Below are 25,146 nucleotides of genomic sequence, written 5' to 3'. Positions count from 1 at the left end.
TAAAGTGTTCAATCAGCCTGCCATGCGTGTTTTTGGAATGTGGGAGGAAACCGGAGTACCCGGACGAAACCCACACAGGCACGGGGAGAACATGCAAACTCCACACAGGAAGGCCGGAGCTGGGATTGAACCCACGACTGATACTGTCTCTCACTGTGAGGCCATCGTGCGAACCAGTCGGGCCACAGTGCCCGCACTCAGTGATTCCTGCTCTAATTTAACTTACTTCATACTGCACAAGCTTTGTTTCTGCCAGGCAATACAGTTTGGTTTAGTTTATTAAGTTACCATATATTTGACGTTTCCATTGTAAATGACAACAAATTATCTGGCCAGTACAATGCATTTTTTCAGGTCTTTCATTGGTTGACCAGTCTAAAAAAACAGTCCAGTTTACTAATGCAGGCTGGATCTCCACGCATTGCTGCCTGATGCTTGTTTGACAGAACTTTTGATTCAAAGAGGAACATAAAAATTTCATTGTCCCAGCAAGTCTGGATGCTTCAACATGATTTATCACTCTGGATTGTAGACTTAGCAAATCAAACTGAACGCTCCGGCTTGGTGAAATTTATCTTCTTCGCAGCAGCCTATCGCTGCTAATTTAGGACGACACACATTCACTTTCAGGGTAACTGTGAATGTAGTATTGACCAGTAATTGAGTTAGCGCTAGTGTCAGTTGTTTGAACTACTATACTGACCTCAGTGATACGCTTACACAGATAGAAACATACTTTATTCATCCACAATTTCAGGAGTTCCAAAATAAGGTGCATGATTATCAGTGTGCACAAAGTGAAGGGGATGTGTATTTCCTCCTAGGATGGATTAAAAAGATGCATGGCACAGAAACGGAGGGATTTCCTCAGCCTGTCAGTGGAGCAGGGCACCAACAGCATCATGTAACTAAAGCTGCTCCTCTCCTCTACTTGGGGATGGTGCTGTGCAGTAGATGCTGTAGTTTATCCACAATGGACAGAAGCTTGTTCGGCAAGCTCCTTTTTACCACAGCTGCCCGGCCGGCTCTGTAAACTCAGTTTTGTATCAAAGGTTGGATGGTTCTTTTAGAATTTAAACCTGTGATTCTCTTCATCCCATCTCTCTTCATGATGTTGTTCTGCATCTTCTGTTCCAACTTCCTTTTGTACTCTTCCCTAGCCTCCTTGATCTGAACTCTTGACTTCCTTCTGCAGACACTTGAGATCCAGTGGATCAGTGGCTCATCTGTGAAGGCCTTCGGCGATGAAACACCAGATTTGCAAGACGTCACTCTTGTTTCGTAATGTAAAAATAAATTCAAGGGGAACCTGGACCTTGTTTGGATAGCCATTCAAGAAATGACGTATCGGGTGCTTACTGTCTTTTGACAGGGAGACGATAGCTGCACCGAGACGTGCGTCTGTGCTACAAGCGTCAGTTAGTGATTACCGCTATCTGTTATCTAAGAGAGTCTTCTGTGGAGCAGCTGGCACAGTTAATCAGCCAGACCCTGATCACATCACTCCCCCCATTGTGCAGCTTTGCATGTACCGTGATTAGACTGCTTATCTGCCGTCAGACAGAATGTTGATGCCGCGTACAGTTGGTCCGTGCGCTCATTGTTTTAAGTCATCGCACATGCTGAAAAAGCTGATGTAAATTATTACACAGTATATTATGTCTTCGTTTTGTGGGACGGTCTCAAACACAAGAGAGTGCGTTCTTTAGACTGTAACTAATGCAGGATTGATACCGATATTATTCATAATACATCAAATGATTTTCAAGCGTACTATCCACTGTAGAAAATAAAAATTATCTTGAAATGATCTTTTAGACAATATTTCTCCATGGAGTTGATAAAATAATGTTAGCATTAAGATAAGTAATTCCTCTTAATCACACCGAGTAATTTTGAAATTTTGCTGCAGGGGAAAGTCTTAATCACTCATTCAAACAGCAGTAAAGGAAATTTTAACAAATCTGATCGCGATTGTCTGTCATACCTTGAATGAACACTGATCGGATTAATTGTGTAAACACAATTCTTTTTTGGATTTTTGTCTGTCTGTGTTGCCCCTTTTGTCATTTTTATTTAGAGCGGTTGTATGGCCATCTCAATCCCACACCTCCATTTTTTTACTTATCGTCACAATTTCAACATAAAACATTAAGAAGAGAACTATTGTACTCAGAAAACATACAAAAAATGGGCTCACCTTTCCAAAGCTTCCTTTTCCTATTGCTCTGAGGATCTGGAAATGGTCAAAATTGACTGTGAATAGACAAGCAGGAATGGAGTTAAATTAATGAAATGTGTTTTTTAATTTGTTACTTTTTTAACTGATCTGATTGATTTTTTTTTATTATTTTTTTTTATTTTAAATCTGCTCTACCTCAAACTCACGCACGTACGCGCACACACCACTCTCATCCATTAACCAGCAGCAAGCACTGCCATTTGAAACTGGATGGGCTGTTTGTGTCTGGTTAGGTTCCCATGACAACAAAGGGAATGCGATTTTCCCTTCTTTGTGCTTCCACTGAGGACTGAACAGCTGCTGGACACTTGACATACTTATCTGACCATCCACTGCAGCAATGCACACATGCCCTTCTGTAACGACTCATACACGACATACACTGCACGGATTTGACGGTTAATATTTTGATCTGTTAGCCACATGACATTTTCACCTTTTGTCCCAATCTGTGTTGGACTGTGTAGTCAATTTACTTTGATAGGAACCACAAGAGGCCTGATTTACAATTCATATTGTCGCACAGATACATAATTCGGTTCACGCCAAACAGACACGCACTATGCATAAACATTATCATTTCCCCACTAATCGACTTCAAGATTCTATGCTTGATGGCGTTTTCCAAGACACAGCTTAGTTTGTGCCTGTAAGTGGCGGTATGGACCGACTGTCGTATTGTACTAACAGATGGTTTAATACACCGTGTTAAATGATAGAAACATGAGCAGCGGAGCATGTAATTACGGCAATCTAAACAGGAGTGTAATTGACACATTGTCAGCCATACATCGAGTGTGGGAATCATCGGACCGAGCTGCTTATTTGCTTGTCAGTAAAAGTTCGATTGACACAGAGGAATCAGACTGGAATGATGAAATCTCTGGCTATCTGCAAAAGGCTGCTTTTGGTTGTGACCCAACTAAATTATTTTTTCTCCCTTTGTGCGAGTGTAATCCCCGCTGTCATATTTCATCATTCGCCCTAAACTCAAGAGATTGGAGTCATCGTGGTTTGTGTCTGTATGCCAGTCGAGCTTCATTTATCACTTGAATTTTGTAGGATATTGTAAAAAAAAAAAATAAATAGGTCCAGTAGTAAAGTACAATGGTGGGTCTAGTACATATGTTGCACTGACAATGACACATTTTACATTGTTTCATTTGTTATTATTCAGACGGGAGAATTTTGAGCAAACGCAATCTATTGAACCGTCTACAATACATTTAGACCATTGGCTATACCGTATATTTAGGAAAGAAAATCTACTAACGTTTGCAGTAGCACCTGGAACATGTTGATCCGTTCTATTTGAACCTCATAAACCAGTTAAAGAGCCACGAGCAAACATCAGCCCTCACATTGTTACTCCTACCTCTGCAACAAAGCCCACGGGCCTATGTGGCGAATCAAGGTGAATAAGGCATGATCAGGAGTAAACAGATGTTTTAACCACAGTCGCCTAGTTACTCAAGGTGGAAAATATATGTAGTGCATAGGGGATACACAAATCAACCTCAAAGGAGATCAACGACATGTCCTGGCAGAGTTCCCTCTCACACACACACACCTATCTGGATCAATTCATGGGGGCGAAGGGATAGCTGCGCAACAACCATCTGATTCTGCCCTGACGCAAGCCGGGAAAACTTACTACCCTGAAGTGTAACCCCATACGCAAAGACTTCACAAGATGTGATGACAATGGAAAGAGAAAATTAGGTCTGGAATTTTACTTTGCCAGTTGATAGCATAACATTGAGCCTTAAAGTTGGAATTTGACCAAACATCTTTGGAGAAAAGTACGTATCCACACAAATCAAACATGCATGATGGACTGCTGTAACGCATGATCGCACAAAAGCGGCCGTATACCTTCGGCCTACCTCAAGGAACCCAACTTCAGTAAGCCTCAAAGGGTTAATTATGCTCTTGCTTATCATTTTTCTTTTCTTTTCCAAAACGCAACATACCGTTTTCATGGTTGCAAATGGGCTCTAACAATGGGCCAAAAGGTAACAGTATTTGACTTCATTTTACATTTGTGAATTTATTAAGGTGAAGAAATGAGACGCATGAGGTACACCAACAATCTCCACAATCATCCTTTGTCATTCTAGGGGAAGACAAACCAAACATTTTATTTCCAATAATAATTTCCTATGTGGCTTCAATAGTCGAAACATGGCATTCTGATTAATATTACGTTTGTGGAATATGAGTTTCGCAGCAAAATCAACTTCCGAAAACGGCTCACCTGATTGCAAAAGCTGAGCCATTGGTCATTATCTGAGCCGTGAGCAACCATGACATTTACAGTGGACATAAGTGACAAAATGGCCGCCACTGAGATGGCAAAAACTGGCGAATTTTACTGCTTAACTCGTATTCCACAAATTTTATTGCACAGAATTGTTTGGGGTTGACATCCCCTTTAAAAGTGTAGTTTTCTGTTGTTGCTGTTCTTTGTTGACTACACACATATATGCGATCATAAATATTGAACAGGTTTGTTTCACGTTTACAATTTTAAGCCTCAACCGTTTTTTGACCAGATCAAGGAAGAAAAATCACTCATACAAACCTCGATCAACATATTAATAATAAGGTCGCTTAATCTTTAAGTGGCCTTTGCTTATTTTGATCTGAAGGCAGGTTGAAGAGCTCTAATTTCGGCTTTAGAAGAATATAGGAATATAGTAACAAAGCAGTTGAAGTAAAAAAAACCCGCGCAGTGTTGAACAATTTTCAAAAAACAATCAAGAAACTCCCATCTGCATTGACCTCATAAGGACAGCCCTGCCAGGTTCTGACGTGAGAGAGGGGGATTACTTCCTTTGCGGTGTGAGGGGCTTTGCATCTCGTTCAAAATGATGTGCCTGCCTTTAGCGCAGCCTCCTTGGAAGTGCCGCTCACTGCGTGGAATCAAGAGGTGGCGTATTAACCACAAAATGCGCAATAAAGACTTGGGTGTGAGTGATTTTTTTTCCCGAATGAATATGCAGCATTGATATTGGCCATGATAAATGCTTTCTTTATTTGATAAACGTTGCGTCTAGTGAAAAGGAGACATTTCCGTTCGTGGGTACGATTCAGTCTAGTGAAGATTTTTAGCTGCAGATGGACCGAAGACCATCCCTGTATTAAATGAGGGAAATGTTTACGATGAAAATGTCAGATCTATCATTTAGAAACCCACTTCAAATAAAATCAACATGTCAGACTGACTTAATTTATAGTGCATGGGATGCTGCCAAACACTTGGATCAATACATTCAAATTTGCGTCTCTTCACACCAAAAGTTGTCCCGGACAACACCTTCAAACAGTAATCGAGCAAACTTTCTCCCAAAAATGCTAGTTCTTCGTCGCGTGACAATTCTGCAATAAGGGAAAGTGTTTGTATTAAAATAAAAAAAGAAAAATGTCATCCCAGGAGCAGCAGTGCTTTCAGCCTCTATGAGGTGTGTCAGAAAAAATTTGGGACTGGCGCCTCAAAAGTTCAAACCGCAATATACAAGTTTTGCCTTCATTGTAATCACCCTCGAGTATGTAACAGTAGGGCATTTAAAATTTTATTATGATTATGACTCAACAATTACAATATTGGCATAAATGTAAAAAAGAGATATTATATACAGTATATATATTATTACACATACAAGATTGTTAAACTATTACTCATTTCACATTGTCTAATAAGTAGACTTGAGTTCAAAATGCAGATGTTCGAAAGAATTTGTTTATTTTTTGTCACTACAGTTCCATGACAATTTCTAAGCAAATTAACTTCAATGCACAATGTTTATACAGGGAAACCATACCCCAATTTATGCATTTGCACATTTTTTTTTCAAATTTTAGAATAAAATAAATTTGCTTCATCTTAATATTGTTTTTCATCTATACATTTATTTTTGCTTCGTACCAAAAAAGAATTATTTGAATAATCGTGATTTCAATTATTACTAAAATAATGTTGATTGATTTTCTTTTCATAATCAAGCACCCCTATGTCACAGCTCTTTGCAGCCATTGACCTTTTTCCTTTTTATATGCACATGCTCTGTATCAGGTCATCAAGCAATAAGAAGTGAGTGATAATGAGACCAATGAGGCCAGACTTGCTACGAAAGCCGGGGTAAAGTGTGCTACTTCAAATGGAAAAAACTTCTAGTTTGTAGTTTTTGTTTTGAAATACCCATACAGCTTTTGTGACACCAGTCCCAGGAACTCTTCTAATAAGTTCAAACAATCACAGGCATATGATTTTTTTTCCCATTGGCCTTGGGGAATGTTCCGATCCATTTGACTTTTTCGTCGCCACCAGAGGAGATACCAACATGTGACCAGGAATAGGAATTCAAATGCTGAGCTGTGTTTGTAAAAATTTTACTTCAGATGTAATGCTTTCTGATGACTTAAAATATGATCTACATTGCCATTGCCCAAAAACGAGATCAGAATGATCAGAAAGTAATAGTTTTATCATCACTTTAGCACTGAAAAAACGTCTTTATCAGCTGACTTGAGTTGTGAGAGTCGGAGGACACGCTGAACTGGTTGTCAGTGAATCTCGGTGCAAAGAGAGACAAACATCTGCTGATAATTTGAAGTCTTTAATTAATCTAATATGCATCCATGTTTCTGGAATGTGGCCTGAAGACAAAGTAGAATGAGAAAACCATGCGAGCACAGGGAGAATATGCCAATGCCTGACAGTGAGGCAGATGTGCTAACCATTCTTCCACCGTGCTGCCTCCTTGAAATATGAATATGAAAATTGTATGCATGAATAAGCCATGCTGCAGTGCTGAGCCCATATGGTTTCATTAAAAAAAAATACTGGAATGGAGCACTGTCATATTAAATCATCACATTATGAGGTTTAACCAGATTTTTTTCTTTGTTCTAGAAGACATTTAAGCTTTAACCACCTTCATTATTTTTTCCGGTGCCTACAGCCCTTAGAAGCCTTTTTAATGTATAAGATGAAATGTGTTCTTCATCAAAGTCCAGTTTCAATCGCTTGAGGATCACAGCACAGTATTTTTTTTATTCATATTTGAACAAGCGAAGCACACAAGTAGATGAAGAGGGGTTTTTTTTTTTTGGGGGGGGGGGGGGGGGGGGCTCCTCAAAGTTGACACTCACCCTCGTCTGTGTCACTCGTGACGGGAGACTTGCTGGACTGTCCAAGTCCCATGATGACTCCTCAGTCAGCCTCCGGTTCAGCTCCCGTCGCTCAACTCAGCATCCAAAGGCGGGACGCACTCATAGCCTGGTCAGCACGACTCCCCCTCACACGCAAACCACACTTTTCTCAACCTTGGCACACACGCATGCAACCCTGCATCTTTATAAGAAGGGGGTAGTCCTATACTATTGTTGTTCAGACGCAGGCAAACACATTCACACCCCCTCGGAGAATTTCTGTCCTGTCTTCACGGAGGGATATCTCTGGCAGGCCTGGGAGGAGACTGGTGGATGTGGTGGTGACTCTCAGGTGACTGTCTAACCTATGAAGGGAGAGGGCAAACATGACACTCTCAGTGGATGAGGAGGAGGAGCCAGGGGCGGGGCACAGGTAGCAGAGTGAGGCAAACAACAATCAAGAATAAGGACGGCATGTGTCAAACAAAAGTGTTTTAGGATTGAGCAGTTGTTCACTTGGGACAGTATAAGCATACTTGTCTCACAAATGTTTATACTAAAAGGTTTTTGGAGTGCCAAAGGAGTACTGGCGTTTTCCTCTTACAAAGCCTGCTTAACTGGTTGGTGCAAAATGCAACTGCTCAAGGTGCAGTCTAGCTACACTAATGTAACTCAGAGGTATAACTATTCGACGCCAGTAAAACTTGCTTGAAGTATTTCTGGCTCTCAAGAATTGAAATGCTGAAAACTTGTCGTTCAGGATCTTGTGTTCGGAGGTATATTGGCTGCCAGGATGGCCGAGTGGTCTAAGGTGCCGCGTTCAGGACCCAGTCTCCCAAGGAGGCCTGGGTTCGAATCTCGAATTTCCCCATTGTGGGACTAATAAAGGGAAGATTATTATTATTATTATTATTATTATTATATTGACCCCCGGGTTTTCAGGGAACAACAGTAAAGAATGCACAGAAACAGGGATATATGAACCAAGCTTTTAGAATGAGCTGATCTCTCAGGTGACTGCTTGTGAGGGTTTTTTTTCTCTTGCATTTTCTTGTCCCTTTTGTGTCTGTACCCTTTTCCCGCTGAGTATGCCTCCTACACGTAAGTCAAAAAGCAAAATGTTTATTAATGTCAACTGTTGATCCATATTTAGTATTATATTGTATATACTGTTAAGGGTTGAGAAAGAAGCTGCAATGCCATCTGACTTTGGGGGAAAGGCACACTGCACCCTGTATTTGTCGCCAGTCAATCATTGAGAGACGGGTGATCCATTCATAGTTACATTCACTACGGCACTGAATGGGAATCGGACCCAAACTGCTTGCATGGCCGTCAGGTTATAAAACCGCCATAACATCGGTGAATATAATGTAAACTGGTCCCTCTTAAGCAGGAGTGTCAAACTTATTTTTGTGGACAGGCCACATCGTACTTATGGTTTCCCTCAGAGGGCCGTTATGACTGTGAACCCATATAAATGTATGATCACTTTGCGTTATAACATACACACAACAAATTGATGGAAAGCCAGCTTTGAAATCAGGAGCCAGTCAGTAATTGTTTGTTCTACAATTCTTCAATTTATTTCAAAAGGGGAGGATTGGTAACAAATAAATGGCAATATCTCATATCTCAATGTTGTTAAAAGTGAAAATAATGTGCTAGAAACCGGAAGTTGACGCACATGATTTGCCCTTTGCGGGCCACACAAAATAAGGGTGCGGGCCAGATTTGGCCTTGAGTTTGACACCTGTGCTTTAAAGGATAAGGTATAGATTCTCAGAATATTGTTCTGTACATAAAGCCTATATTGCTCTTACCCTGACACACAGAGAGACTGACTCACACACATTACAAACAAATTTAAAATATTACATGCACATTCAATAAACGTTTCATGAGGCTCAAAATGCATAATCTCAATTCATTATTTTCTGAAATTCGTAATGGGAAGATTTGAAGTCAGCAAAGAATCCAAGATCAAATTAGACGTGGGACGGACTGTGTGTGTTTGTTCTAAATAGCACTGTTTAAGCAAGAAATAGCGGCACTTTTCACAAAACTGCACTTGAACTCCATTTCCAGACATGCGGCGTGAAAAGAGTCTTGTGCTGTCACAACTATACTTCAAAAACAATCCCCTTCTTTTCTGCTGTCATTCTTCAGCACATCACTCATCCAGTAAACTTGTGTTCAGGACCTTAATCAGGGCAACACAACATCTTATCTTTTGTGGAGTCAACAGTTTTCAATGTTTGTGCTCATAATTGGAGTCTATCTTCAGACCTGCAGAAGTACATCGTCATACCTTATTTTTGATGATCACTGGCTTATCAAGTTTAGAGACTGTTGAATTTTTCATCTTGGGAACATATACCTATACCTCCATGGAGCTACAACACTAACTAATAAGCATTGAGTGAGGAAACCAAACTCATATTGTGCACCCTTATTTCTAACTGTGGAATGGAATGCATGCAAATAAATGCCATTGATCGGGTCAATATACCTCAGTGTCATTTTGGTCGGAAAGAGAAACACACACACACAGTACGATACAAAATAAGTAATATATCATTTAGCATTGAGCAGCACAACCATCATTTTTGTCATGCAATGTATAGTTCATATTCTGGCTGCATGGGATGGGGTGCTATGGTGTCCTCTAACAGAATGAAAGGCATGATCAAATGCAGGGACATGCATAGGGTTATTTTTTTTTCCTTCATGCAATGTCACTCACAGGCTGCGAGACAAGATGTGAAAATATTCTCCCAAAACTAGTCGGAGCCGCATTGCCGAGCTCCCCGCAGAGGACACCCTTCGCGCGGATGATGATGAAGATGATGATGAGGAGGAGGAGAAGGAGGAAGGGTGAAGCATGCACTGAATGAAAAGTCGCCAACCCACGCGGGACAAGTACGGAACACGTACCTCTCTGCAAGTGGAGCTTATGAGCATCTCCTCCTCGTCTTGCAAGAAAGCAACAGTGCGGCTCTGAAAGCCTCACTTGGACACGCATTGCACACGCCACCCGAGACAAGACGTGAAAAGCAAAAATGAAGACATAACTAACAAACGGGTGGAGTTTTCCGGTTGACGTCTGCTCTGTTTGTTACAGAAAGGAGTGACTGACCTCCACTCAGCCGTCTGCATGTGTGGTGTGTGCTTATCACCACCGTGGCCACGCGTCTCGGGTGGCGCGCACACACGCACGCCTGCACACCATCGTGGAGCTGTGACGCTGAGTGACGAGCAGATGTTACTCATGCACCCTCAGAGAATGGACCTTGTAATAGCTTGTCGCACTCTAATGGACTGCTTTTTGCGCCATTGACATTTTTAACAGCTTTGGGCATGCCTGTTAAAACGACCCCCTCCACAAAGAAAAATATAAAAATAAATGAATTAAACTATACATTGACATCTAAAAAGTATCCTTATTCGAGTATAATTTATCACCAGGGTTCCAAATAAACCCCGAGCCTTTAAGGGATGGATGAATAGGAGTATCAAATTGTGCACATGTGACGTTACTGGCCAACTGGCACTTCTCCTGCCTCATCAAAGAGTATTGAATCTCTCGCTTGCCTCGTTTAAAGGGAATGAGAGGAGCCATTTCAAGTTGACGGTGTTCACACATTTAACTGCGCAAAACTCCCCTTTGTACATGTGCCATGCAGCGCCCGCCTGCTGTGCCTGCCAAAATACCAACACGGGGTCTAACCCACCTCTGTGCAGAGCTAATAGCTAGAATTGCACGAAAACAAAGCCCAGCAAGTCCCCAGTATTCAAGTTAAATTTATTGCACCCAAAAGCTAAATGGAAATTGTATCTAAATTATATAAGTTAATACAACAGCATTGTACTTATAACAAATGTGCTGTACTGGATTAATAGAATAATGACTTGAAGCCAATGTAACATTCGGCCCAGTTTGAGCATTTAATTTGGTAGTTCTTTCGCATACCACTTGAAAGAGAACTGTACTCTTTCGGATTCCTGCTAACTCCAATTAATTATACATCATACCGAGTTCATTAACCACTAAGTATTATTAATAGTGTCACTTGTGAGCCGTCCAAGGTCGACGATGGGATGATAGATATGCATATTGTCACCAATTTCATAATCCTCCGAATCCTTACTCAGTCAGAAATCTTCAAGTGGGTTGTCCACCCTCCCGCATGCGATGAATCTGATGACCCCTTCATTTAGTAACAGAGCAGCTACTCCCCAGACATTTTGAAGTGAGACACTCTTTTAAAGATGACATGGACAAGGACATGCTTTATCCTACCTGGAAAGAGAAAGAGACAGGCAACCCAGCTGCTTCAGCAGGCAAGTCCTGTTTTGAAACTACATTCGTTTCCTTGTTAGTCAAGGAGAGCGGAAAGTCAGTCAGAGTTCAAATCTGGATTGGATTAGGACGACTGTTTTTTTTATTTTTTTTAAACAGAGTATAAACAGCGCTAACAGGTGGATTTAGTATGTACAGTGTGTGAAAGTGGCTCCCTCTATCGATAGAAAAACGGTACAGCACGAACATTTTAGCTTTGATTGGCCATGTGGGATTTTTCATGCAAATTCATCTCATTTGAGTAATTCATATTCCATTAAGCATATTAAGGAGATCATCTTTGCTACGAACCCCCAAGCTGCTGTAAATCCTGCATAGTACAAGAAATATTCTGTCCAGTTGACTGTGATGCGGAAAGATAACATTAGTGATGTGAAAGGCATTTATTTAAAGTATAAGTAGTACTGAGTGTAAACAGATGTTTTTCCTTAAATTTGATCTTTTGTAGAAATTTTCGTTTGATAATGAGGTAATGCTTTTCCATTGCAAAGTTGCACACTCCTATGCATTACGGTCCATCCACACTTGTTTCATTTTATCAAGACATTGTAGGCTAATCTAAAAGTTTAGGGAAGGCCCATTTGTGTTCCATCAAGTTTCACAACGAAATCTGGGAGGAACTTGCTTCCCTCTACGTCCACGTTCATGCACGTCTATTGACCCAATACTTTTGGCTGTGTAGTGTCACACTCTGCATCTAATGACTCATCTGTTGTTTTGTCGCAGCTGCCTGGCGAGTATGAGAAATAATGAGAGGTGTTAACCAGTTGTGACAAAAGCCAACGGCAACACACCTGCTGCTTGCTTTGCGACAACCACCAAACAAGATGTGTTGACATCTTTCTAAAGGATCATGTTGTGGGAAAATAATATTTGTCATACAGTGGCACATGCAGCTGGGGACTATACACATGGTTGGCTTGTATTTTAAAACAAATGAGCAGACACTATATACTGTAGAGTTAGGAAGTGCAATGTGACATGAAACAGGAAGCTGAGTGGCTACTGCTTAATAGCTCATTAAACAGAGTTTATGATGTGGATTATTACAAATATTCAGGACTTTGAAGTTGTTTGATCCTCCTTTCCTCCTGATGACGACTTTCTCCTATCTGGGAAAGATTCCTGTGGGGCATTTTGTATAGTTTCGGTAAAACTAGTTGTGGTGCAGTTCTTCTAGTTCTTTGGTGGCAAACTCTGGCACATGGGCCAAATTTGGCCCGCAGTGTAATTATATTTGGCCCGCGGGGCTATACCAAATGACTACGATACCAGTTTACATTCTATATGATAATTACAAGCATTCTATATGATAATTGTAACATTCAAAATTATAATAGTAATTTTAAAAACTAAACATTGCATTTCATTAATAAAACCATTTGTAATAAAAATGTGCAATAAAAAAATCGGCGTTTAGATTGTTTTTAAAAAAGTAAAAGCTTGGCCTGCGACTTTGTTCAAGTTCAAGCTGTGTATTTGATTTTGACACCCCTGCTCTATTTCCTCATACAGTGGCTGGGCCATGCATGACGCGGTAGTAGTTAACATATCTGACTGACAGTGGAGAGTTTCTGGATTGAATCTAAACCCAAATTCTTGTTCTTAGTTGTGAATGTGGGTGTGAACAGTTGCTTGTTTATATGTGCCCTGCAACTGCCAGCTGTCTACATAAGGAGGAGAGGTAATACAAAACAGTGATTGCCAACTGATGGGTCACAGACAACATTTGTATTATGTTTGCATTTTTAATACATTGCAGGGGCATATTACGTTCCCATATGGAACATATATAAGTGACAGGAAATGTCACGCTTGTGCGCTAGTCAGTACTTTACTCTGTAAATGTAATACACAACCCTATATATCAATGCCTTTGTTGGCTTCCCCCACAATCCCCCCACCTATCCTCTATTATGGTGCACTTGGGGAATGGGATGTGGTGGTGCCTGATGGCTGCAAAGTCTGCCTTCTGCCCACCCTGACACTCCCTGACCTCATGTGCTAGTCTGTGTTGTTTATTAATGTATGCCTGTTGGCAGAGTTTTTTTTTAAAATCCATATTGTGCCCTTTACCAAATCGTATTGTTTTTGTTTTTCTCCCACTCTATTATAGTTTTCTCTTCACCTCTGAAAACAGGGCATCGCAAGGTGATATCAGTTGAGAAGCACTGGAATAATAAATGACAAGATATGGACAGGGGGCGTTTATATACTCAACTGCATAGGGAACTGAACATCATTTTGATGTGTGGGATTTCTTTTTTAAATGTAAAACACAAATCACTGATGGTGTAGTGGTACACTCGCCTGACTTGTGTACGGGCATCGTGGGATCGGTTCCTGCTCAGTGATGGTGTCGGTGTGTGTAGTGCGCCTTTTGCCCATCGTCAGCTGGGATAGGGTCCAGCACCCCGCGACCCTGTACAGGATAAGTGGTGTGGATGATGACACATTACATCAATGAATCAAACTTTTCAGCATTCATTCATTCATTAAAGGTGAATTTGTTTAGTTTTTCCTCCGATAGGGTTTTTTTTCCTTTGACCTCAAAATAAAATCCATAGAACCTCAAAATAAAATCCAAGATTGGATCAGACTCACAAAATTCTAATTTCCAATTTTAATATCACCCAACCCCATTTCAAAATAATTATGATACTGCTCTTCTATTGCATGTCATTCGTTCATGCAGGTATACCGAAGGAAGGAAGTAGGCGAAATGGTTGGATTAAACCATCTTTAATACAATTGGTTAAAACAATGACACTCATGTGGCTTACTAATGAGCAGAGAAACATCACCCGACTGGCCGGGTCACCCTGCCAAGAACTGTTCATTTAGCAATTAATCTGTTAGATAACCTTTGCATTAATTGCAGGGAGAAAATGAGACATGTAAATGAGATGCTCACTACGCTTCATTCGAAAAGGACTTTTGACAGCCTGAAGAGAAATTTCAACTCTATTGCCTCATTTTTAATAATGAGTGCAGTGTTCACATTTCCCATTCTTGCTAGTTGTGATGACACAAAACAAATAAGAATGTATGGGACGTAAATGTGAACTATGCATGTAAATGTGAACCATGCACATTATAGATAATTGTGGAAGAATCTTAGACCCACGTCTTTTCTTGCAAGCTGAATTACACTCAATATTTTATTTTATTGCAAAACCCAACATTATACAAGTTGCATTTTATAACAGTGATTACGATGTGTGCGTTGGCTGTTATTGGCACTTTCAGGTAAGTCCAAGTAAAAAGTCACACCAGTTTAAAGATGAAAACTTTAAAACACATTTCAGTCCTTGGCTTGAGACGACTTAGCCAGTTTTTTTTTTCGCTGTTAACTGTGTTTGTTTTTTGTTATATTGTGTTGTATATGTCTTAGAATATTTTAAGGTTTGTTATGTCTGCTATCTTCTATGTCCATTTTTTTTAATTTATGTTTTGTGCTTTGCATTATGAACCCATCTTCCTGTAAGTGCGTCAACTGCTCGCCAACTGGCAAACTATTGGCTCTTGGAGAACTTCAGTTGCATGGTTACTTTTAAAATCTGCTTGTCTTAAGTGAGGTTATGCATGCTGTGATCACATTATCTTTGATCTCAGCACTCTCAAACTGTTCAAACGAGACTCATCTCTCTCACCTAACAGTTAAGGGTTGGGTTCAGTGTATGGTGCATTTTGACTGGAGTAGAAAGGTTTTTGCTGTTTATTATTATGCTTGTTATTATGATTATTATAATTAGTACTATTAGAAGTATTAGCAGTAGTAGTGGTAGTAGTAGTTGTGGTAGTAGTGGTAGTTGTGGTTTTAGTGATGGTGGTGGCGTTTTTTATGCACGATTTGTATACATAGCACTGTACAGTTTGTTGACGATATTTTAAATTATTTATTTGCGTTATTTTTTCTGTGTTTTACATTGCTGTCTGCAGCCAGGTCGGCATTGTAAAAGAGAATCTGTTCTCAGCTGCTTTACTTAAAGTTTGAATGAATGTATGAGTGAATAAGAAATGGGCCCATTCTACCACCAGAGGTCACTAAAGTACTTTATGTACACCCCAGTTAATAAACTGTTTTTAGATATCATGCACCCATCATACTTCCATCGTAAGTGATAGTAGCGGTCAGAACCGCTCCATATATCAATTTTATGCTAAATTGTTCCTTTTTAAAAGTCAACGTTCAAAACGACGCTTCGTGTTCCAAACCCGGAAATGAAGTCCCCTTTCACCTTGCACGGCGTTCAGTAGGACGAGGATTTTCTTACAAAGAAACTACAGTTCCCTTACGGGTGTGGGCGGAGTCTGCCGCGTGTACTTGACGTAAGGTGGGGCTGCTCTTTCGGCTTGTTGAGAGGCAACAAGTTGGCAGCCTGGAGCCAGAACAGTTTCACTCCTGGCTTTGAAGTGTTGCAGGTGGCCAACGCGGATGAATGAAAATGCGTGAGGTTTTAACCTCGCTACCCACATAGCGCTCTGTCGACATGGACGCAGTGGAATAACCCTTTGAAGACATACGTGACTTTGTGAAGTTTTTCCCCCTTCTTTTATGGGCAGTGCACGTGCCGCGTACGTAACTAGATCCGAGTTGAACTTGTAATTCAATTTAAAGGCATAGCTTGAAGAATGGCGCTGGCCAGATTCAGCAAAATACTGCGTTTGCCCACTCTCGATATTAAAAAGAAAGTCAAACAGTACGAGCACGTCCACCGGGACATCAACCCAAGCGACCAGTGGGATATTGTGGGCGAGCTTGGCGATGGCGCGTTTGGAAAAGTATACAAGGTAATGTGGAACCCGCGCCAATATAGTGACAAATTATTTTAAGACTTGTGAAAACCTTTCTCAGAAAAAAAAAACCATTTGAGTACTTCATTCAAATGTATGGGAACTCTTGACACCTGGTTTTTGACTCATTGGCAAACATTTGGAAAATTACAACCCAATTTTGCCTGAATTGGAGACACATAATCCAGTTTCTACTCTTAATAGTTAGTGTAACCGCTAGCCGGGGTCAGGAATGAACTTCTCTAATAATGTTGTGTGATGTAATATAATTGACACCTGCTGCAATTACTGCTACAAAGGAGCATGTGTGTTTTTTTGCATGTCATTAGCCCAATAGCATAATTGAATAATTTTAGAAGAAATACAATAACAAGGAATTAAATAAGGGTTGTCTCAATTCGACCTTTTTACACAGACATGATTTTTTTTTTCCTTGGAGGGGCAACCATGTTGGTATTTAATGATGCTGTGATCTGGCTAAATGCCAGACGATTTGTTAGTTAGTAAACAGGATTATGCAAAAATTACAGTAATACATTTGGTGAAGAGGTACTTCATCAGCCAAGTAAGACTCCGTGGAATTTTGATGTATATCTAAAAATTTCTGCCTGTCAAAGTTTTCATGTGAATTTTCATGTGAATTTGTCAGTGAATAATTAACACGAGTGAGAGTAACATTAGTGAAAGGTCAAAGGAGGGTGTTTATATCAAAGTGTATTAATTGATGTTGGCCCAAATTAAAATTGTTGGACCCCTTGAGCTAGTTAACGTGTTTTTGAAGCTGTCAATTTTAATTGGTGTTTTTCAAAATCCAAGTAATGCTCTCTTCCCCTCTTAATGTTTATTAGCATGATATCTTAACAAAATCTTTTTTGTTACCCTTAAATTTCCAATTCCAAATAATGCTCTCCTCTTCCCCTCTTTGTCTTATGTTGTCATGTGTCCTTAACGAATAAAATCAGGAGTTTTTTTTTTTTGGTCATGTGACCTTAAACAACAAAATCATTGTGGTTTTTGTTGTCACGTTACCTTAAAGAAAAAAAAAAGCCATTTGGACACATCCCCATTTTGCTTTGATTATCACCAACTTAACCGAGTGACCTCCTGTATTCGTTAAGAAGTTGGGCTCCACGTATCTTTATTTTCCATTACGCCTTTAGACTCTTATTTTGCTGTTCACTCTTTTTCCTGAAGTTTCCAAAACAAACAAGACCAACGAGTTTCCGATGTTTCTAGAAACAACAGTCGCATGCACAATCGGTTTAACACATATTTTAAGTCGACTACCCACGCCCCTTCCCTGTTCAGGAATCCCAAGTAAATCCAGCTGCAGGGATACTGAAAGGACTCTTGTATCCATTCCTTCCAAAAAGTTGCAGTAGAACTTTGGCTCAGGTTTAATCTGGATGTGTTTGCCCAACTATTTTCCTCCAGTACAAGTTGCCAGTGTCTGTTCACCGCCCTGTTGAGTACAGTGGATGTCACTGACACTTTGGCGGTCTGCATTAAAGGAGTAGTGCTTTACTGGAAGTCAATATTGAATGTAAACTGCAGTTTTAATCGACCATGTCAGGAATAAAGATACATAATTGTGTTTGTACTATGGCTTGTCAATGTACTTGCTGCCCGACACCTTTTGTATCCTCAGCACACACGTGTTGTATATTTATCCAATGGTCAAATGGTTAAGGGGGTACTTTGATATAGATTGTTCCTGGAAGGGCAAATGTTTCTTAGCACTCATCCTTTTCTTAACCAGCTGAACTGAATTGGAATTGGACGTCGTAGTTGGTATCTCAGATTCCCTCCATGATATACGTCATGCGTCCCCTCAGTTTTTGTCCTTTGTCATATGGACACACTTCAGCTTTTTGATTTGCATGAGTGGATGGACGGAGGGACAGTTCAACACCTGCAGATGTCAGATGGAGAATGAGAGAATGATTGCGAAGTGAGGACGTTGTAGGACTATATCTTCATGCACCCGGGGCCTCAAGTGATTAAATGGTTCCATCTTAACTAGGGAAGAGTATATCAACTTATAAAAAATGTTAAGTGATTGTTTTGAGTGACTCCCCGATGAGCTAATTCATTTATTGAAGAGAGCCTTTTGATCTCTCTGTTCAACTCTGACCACCGTAATAGTGGCTTTATCATCACCGTGCATTGTGCTGCTGTCAAGCTCCAACTAGAGCGTTAATGACCCCATGGGGAAAATAACAGCTTTTGCTCAAAGGCGTTTTGATGGCAAATCATACTGAATGTGAGTATATGTTAAGGAAGGTTTTCATGTTAAAAAGCACCCTTGGTCAACTATAGTGAGGAATCCTGTACTTGAGTGAGGTTCAGAGTCTTGACGTGTCCAATAACTCACAAAGTTCCTAGGCTTCACTTTAAAAAAAAATATATTAGGGATGTAAAAATTAATCAAAAATCGACTTAACATTGATATAAACTGCTCATAATATGCTTTGATATTTATGTAAAAAAAAAAAAAATCAATTGATTCGAAACACAATGTTAACCAGAACTGCTCTCTCATGTCTCTGCTGGGTACGAAATGCATAGCTACACACAATTTCTAAATACGATGTCAACATCCCCTCATATTGGCACAGCGGTGATAAATGAGCACCTTAAAAGGAAGCTTTGCTGATGCCCGATTTTAATTTCTGACTGGGACTGTCGTGTGTGTGAATACACACACATACCCAGGCTACCTTGTGCGTTTGGTGGAACACCGCACACAATCTTGTACAATACGAAAAAAATCAAATGTGTTTACAAGTTGCTTTTTTTTTATTTTTAGGTAGTTTCATAGTAATGGTGCAACTCGGTACAGTCTATAGTTTTTGTTTCTATTTAAAATGCACTAAACGGTTACATGCTTGCGCTAAACATCAATGCGTATTGCGTTTATGGATGTCTGCAGCACCACACGAGCACACTGAGACAAGCAAGGTAGCAATCAGAAAAAATAAATATATTGAATCGAAATCGGGAACTGAAAATCAAATCGGGACTTGCGTGAATCGATGCAGCCCTAAAAATATAGTCATGTGAGGACTTGACCCCTGAGATTTGAATTTAGAAAATGCATAATACTTTGCATTTAAAATCCTAGCATGCTGTCATGCTTTTGTTGCAAAATCAAGTGTCAAGTATTCCAGCACGCTTTACACCCTTCCCTTTGTCTCGAGTGGGTGGTCCTCTCTCATGCATGAGTCCTGCATAAACAACAGTGACTCCAAATGTATTTTCATTTCTCAGTTGATGGGTGTGAAGAAATAATGGATCTGCCTGTCTACAGATAATCGTCCTGTTTGTCCACTATATTAAACATCATTGTCCTACATAAGAGCCATCATGTGATTATCGGGGCATACGTTTAATTTTTTTTTTAAATGTTTTTAAAGCGGATGGGTTAAGAGTCCACTGATGTGATATTTGCATTTTGACCACTGAGATGACACTAGGGTCGGACGGAAATGATTTGGCCGATTGTCCTGGGCCGGCATGAGACTGTATCAGGCCACCATACGGATACTGACTGTGCCTGGCCTTTAAAAAATTTCCTGAAAAAATATGATCAGCACATTCTTGCTTTTTAACCCGAATATTAAAAAAAAAAAAAAAAAAAAAAAACATCTCATGCGAAACCACTATATAGAAGTAATATTTTCTGAAAGGATTTTAATTTATTATCATGAATACTGTATATGGGGCCAATACCAGATCTAACACGGCCACCAGTCAAAAACCTTAAACCCATATTAATGTTGGCCCCTGCTACATGCTTCACCTTTCATCCACAGTTAGGCTTATTAGTAGTTTGGCATATTATATGTAATTCTAAATTTGATCACACATTGTTTGAAATTACAATATCCATGTACTTGACATATATATATATATATGTGTGTGTGTGTGTGTGTGTGTGTGTGTGTGTGTGTGTGTATGTGTGTGTGTATATATGTGTGTGTATATATGTATGTATATATATATATATATATATATTAGGGCTGGGCGATATGACCTAAAATCAATATCGCGATAAATTAGGCAGTTTTACCTCGATAACGATAAATGCGCGATAAATTCCCCCTGAGGACCAAAATCAAAATAAATGCAGGAAATGCATATTAACTGCTTTTTTTATTGACCAACTGGTACGCATTACTTTCAATGAAAAATAGAAGTACAAAAATCATTTGAATAAACATTCAAACTAGCTTGCTTTGCGTGACTTGAACAATGTCACAAAGAACAGGAGAAAAAGGGTACCTCTCACAAAATCTTTTTATGTAAATATATTGTGCCGAGATGCTGTAATTCCATTTGCAAAGGCCTAGATTTGTGTAAAGGTATCGTGTAAACAATCTAAATAATGCCAGGTGCAAAGGCGCTAGTCGCCTGTAAACAAAATGCTAAATAAAATGGAAAAAAATGTCAATGGAATGCCAGTGCCAAATAAACAAGTGTGCTTCATTAGGAAAATGTGCCGTCTCGAGTACTCCGGTGCGCAGTCGCCACTTGTCGTCTATGTAATGCACAGTCGGGCTCAAACAGGGATCCATGTTGCGACTCGACCACAAGTCGGATGTGGATGCAAAATGCTTGACATGTCTCCGCTCCCGTCCCGATGTTGTCCATATCGGGAAGTGCTGTTTGCGACAAATATTTTCGTACCTCTTGTCGGCTACTTTCATGAGGCGTTTAAATCCTGTCCGCTCCATTGTAACAAGAGGAGCTCTATCTTTAGCTATGTGCTCGGCTATCGCGTCCACCTCTGAGACGTTCTCTCGTATGGTGTCGCCTCCGTTATGGGCTGTTGTCACTTGTCCAAACTTGCTCCTCACTTTGAACTTTTAGCACAAGCTCCAAGTCAACAGCATGGTTGTGTTGTGGGTGGTCAAAAAGAAAAGGTTGGACGCGCTGTTTCAGGTGCTTACGATGCACTTTGTAGTTCATGTTTTTTTGCTTAAACATCGTCTTTATGGAACCCAAAACATTTCCAAACGACAGATGTCCACTTTATTTTCGGGACAAGCGCGACAGGAACAATTTCAACTAACGTTACTTCGTCCGCAGCCGTGTCAGCCGCTTCAGGATTTGAATCGCCAGCTACGAACTCGTCTTGTTTACATTCTTGTTCAGAAGGGAGGAGTCACGTGACTACACGCGCTGGAGCCGTCTTAAAGGGGCATGAGCATCGCCGCAGACAGAAAATACTTTTTTTTTTTTTTTTTTTTAAGACACCGAATTTACCGACATGGGCAAAATGATGTCGGTCATTCTAATAAATTTCGGTAACGGTAAATTTTCGGTTTATCGCCCAGCCCTAATATATATATATATATATATATATATATATATATATATATATATATATATATATATATTTTATTTTTTTTATTTTTTTTGAGCGTCTGCCTTAATAGCCCAATGGCTTCGTACTCGCATGTTTTGGCCTCTAAGACGAACAAACTTCTCAATTCCAAACGCAGGTATGCGTACATAGATAATTATGAATCACATTATGTATTGTTTTAAATCGGAGCCAGTGTCAGTTCTGGTAGGGCTGCCAACAAATTGGCTCATGGTGACCCGGCATGGGCACAACCCAAAAACCGTATGTTGGACCCTGAGCATTCATAATGTATACTGCCTTGAAGTACACTGTCCCTTTACGCGAGCAGTATACTAATGTCAGTCCATTTTTGCACTTGTAATGGGGAAAAAAATTAAATCCGTCCACACGGGGAAAAATCGGTTCTTTCTTATCCACAAACAATGGAGAAAAAAAGCGTCGGGCAAAAAAGGCCTGGATGTGGGACTTAAGTCTTGCCTAGTTTTTATTCAGTTTTATTTAATTTATTTTAATTTGATCCTTCCTTGCAAACTTGCATTCATGGGAGAGAGATATGGGTGTCAAGTGAAGTCGCAAATGTTTCCCCTCACTAATTAATGAGCCACGTGCCGTTTAGCCCATTTCCCTTCTGTCGCTGCCGCTGAAGTGTTTCCATGAACACGTGCAGCCTGTTTATGGTTGAGCTCCATCAAGCTGTCATTGTCAGTGATGCCCCTAAGGTTCTGCCATGTAGGTGTGTGTTGCACCTCCAGGTTGATCCAAATTAGATGTTTTAGCTTTCAGTAACTCTCAATCACGCCTCTAATCAAATGAAAGAGAAACTTAACAAGAGTGTCTTCAGTGGAAGGGAGGGGCACTTCCTCTTTTGGGAAAAAAAAAAAAGTTTACTTGAATTTATGCTCAATTTAGAATTGTGCAAACATGTCCTGTAGTGTGATGCGTCTCATGTGAGGTCATCACCAGTGCTGAGTATAATCTCAGGAGCCAGCTGGCCCCACGGCGACTGATAAGAAACTGCATGCTGGGTGTGGGCTCATCATATGGGGAGTCCCCCTCGTTTCGTATTGTTTCCGGCACTTATGCTTTCATACCGGTTGTGGTCGCAGGGATCTGATCAAGTGGAGGTCTTTGCAAGAAACCTATTGGTACTAGTTGCCTTTTTTCTGTCAAACGTTCTCTAAACAAATCTTCATTCTCTCTGGGAATTGTTTCATTCATCCTGTGGTCAGCCAGCCCATTATTTCCCAACCTAAGCAACCCGCTTTATGTGTTAGAAATGTTGTTTTCAGCATGTTTTATTTTGGCAAGGCCTGTGTTCCGTCTTTATTTAGGGTGTGCTTCACACCCAGTTAGTTCCCTTCTGTAAATGCTTTAATTCATGCTTTTGAGTCAGTTGGCAAGTTATGTAAGAGAGGTACTGTTGTGCTGCCGGGTTAAAAAAAAAAATTAATCCTTCACTACGAACACCCTCCCAGCACAAAGGGACTTCTCTTTCAGAAATTACGTTATTTCTTATGTTTGATGACAGCTCTTCACGTCATGCAGGCGTGTGATAGGTATAAGTACAGCTGGATAATTAATCAGTTTATTTGATTATGTTGTTGCGTAAAACTTAAAAAAAAAAAAAAAGATAGTGGCAGTTCAAAGCAATATTGCTGCGGACATAGAGGAGTTGTTTACAAAAGCAGTCGGTGTTGTACAGTTTGCAACTTCTCCAACCCCCCATCGCAACAATTTTTTTTTGAAAAGCAAAAACTGACTTTAATTGCAATAAAAAAAGACACTTCACATTGTTTTCCAAATGACAAGAAAGGATCCTGATGGAAGGAAATGCCAAAAGGCAAGTTAGCCAATGACAAATTGCAAAAGCAATCATATATCTGCATGTTGGTAATTTTTGAAATGCAAAAATATCAATGTCACCTTTCCTTCTTGTATAAATCTGCCTGAGAAAAGACCGTGCCAGAGCGGAAAAAGGCATGACAGCAGAAAGGGACCGGTCAGGCCCTGCAATTTGCTAGAACATTTTACTGTAATTTACCTTATCTGTAAGTGAAGAGGGGAAAATTGATTTAAAAGGCTATTCTGGTGAAAATAATGTTTTGGCTTTAAGCCCTGGGTGGTGCATATGGAATGTGGATGAAGGAGTAGGAGGAAAGGCAGTGAGGGGTGGAGTTTTCATACAAGGTAAAAGTCTTCCCTGGAAAGGAGATGTTTTTAGTGGAAAATACCTGTCTGCATGTGAAATCGTCTGAATCATTTAGTTGAAAATCTTAATGCAGTTTGTTTGAAGTTATTCACTGACTTATTTTCCAATGTCATGAGTACCATTTGTGAGGTCCTGTTGTGACACTAAATTGACGTGATGTATTTAGGGTTTAGGCCTGACTCTTAGGTTAATTTATTTTTTAAATATATTATTAATGGGATGGGTAAGGGCTTTTATGGATGTTCTGAACTCCTGTTTCCTTACCGATGCTAAATAATATGGCCTGGTGGTCTGCATGGAGGTAGCGCAACTTTCCATAGCGGATGTTTTGCTGTTCTTGGAAATTAAATGAGTTAAGGTTGAATAAACGGCACATCTGCTCATGTTGTTCTGTTTCTGTTCTGAATTATGCCCATTCTTGGTTTGGACCTATCTAGATTTTATAAATGGGCACTTCACAATATTTTGCCAGTCCTTCTGCGATCTGGGCATCCTTATTCATAAAATATTTATAAAATAATCATCCTGCCTCCCCGTCCATCTTCATCCTTTTAAAATGCTTCCGTCCTTGCTTTTCGTCCCAAATGCAGCTATTGTTTTACAGCATACTGGACCCTTTTGTTGTTATACGAGGCAAAATCATAGATGCGCTCTGACCTGAGTCGTACTCTTGAGATGCCTGTATTTGTTGCACTCCATCCCTTTGCTCAAATTAAACACAACTTAAGATCCTTATTTTGGCTCTCAATTGCTTCTTCACACAGCTATGCTTATGGCTTCCGTGTTTTTGCACACTTTAGTCTCTCTGTTTCTCTCATTCTCTCCTAAACTCTTAGTTAAACGACTAGGACACGCAGCAGCATAACAAGATTTCATTCAGCTCCAAGTGCAAATATTTGAATTCTATACACCCTGCTGTACTTGACTTGGTTATGGATGATTACAGGGTTGGAGGAAAACCCGCTTGTGTCCTTGCTTAGTATGTCCTTTAAGAAAGGAGAAAAAATTCT

General features: G+C 40.0%; 2 protein-coding genes across 7 annotated transcripts in view; one reads left to right on the top strand and one right to left on the bottom strand.

Moving 5' to 3' along the window:
• stk32a (serine/threonine kinase 32A) overlaps window positions 1-11,759 on the bottom strand; it is a 50,304-nt gene extending 38,545 nt beyond the window's left edge. Inside the window, exons 1-3 of one of the 6 annotated variants that reach the window (XM_088280067.1) lie at window positions 11,700-11,759; window positions 7,397-7,761; window positions 2,201-2,256 (exon numbers count right to left, since the gene is read on the bottom strand). In XM_088280067.1, the coding sequence (XP_088136193.1) occupies window positions 2,201-2,256; window positions 7,397-7,448 (108 nt within the window). In that variant the 5' untranslated portion in view covers window positions 7,449-7,761; window positions 11,700-11,759. The other 5 variants (XM_088280068.1, XM_088280069.1, XM_088280065.1 and 2 more) reach the window with 5 other exon arrangements.
• A 4,372-nt stretch (window positions 11,760-16,131) lies between these two features.
• stk10 (serine/threonine kinase 10) overlaps window positions 16,132-25,146 on the top strand; it is a 36,766-nt gene continuing 27,751 nt past the window's right edge. Inside the window, exon 1 of the mRNA XM_088279807.1 lies at window positions 16,132-16,553. Coding sequence (XP_088135933.1) covers window positions 16,395-16,553 — 159 coding nt within the window. The 5' untranslated portion in view covers window positions 16,132-16,394. The remainder of the gene's footprint in view (window positions 16,554-25,146) is intronic.

The sequence above is a fragment of the Idiotropiscis lumnitzeri genome, chromosome 17, assembly GCF_059441095.1.
Source record: "Idiotropiscis lumnitzeri isolate Australia: NSW breed Sydney's pygmy pipehorse chromosome 17, RoL_Ilum_1.0, whole genome shotgun sequence".
Classification (NCBI taxonomy): domain Eukaryota; kingdom Metazoa; phylum Chordata; class Actinopteri; order Syngnathiformes; family Syngnathidae; genus Idiotropiscis; species Idiotropiscis lumnitzeri.
This window is presented reverse-complemented; position numbering and strand designations above follow the sequence as displayed.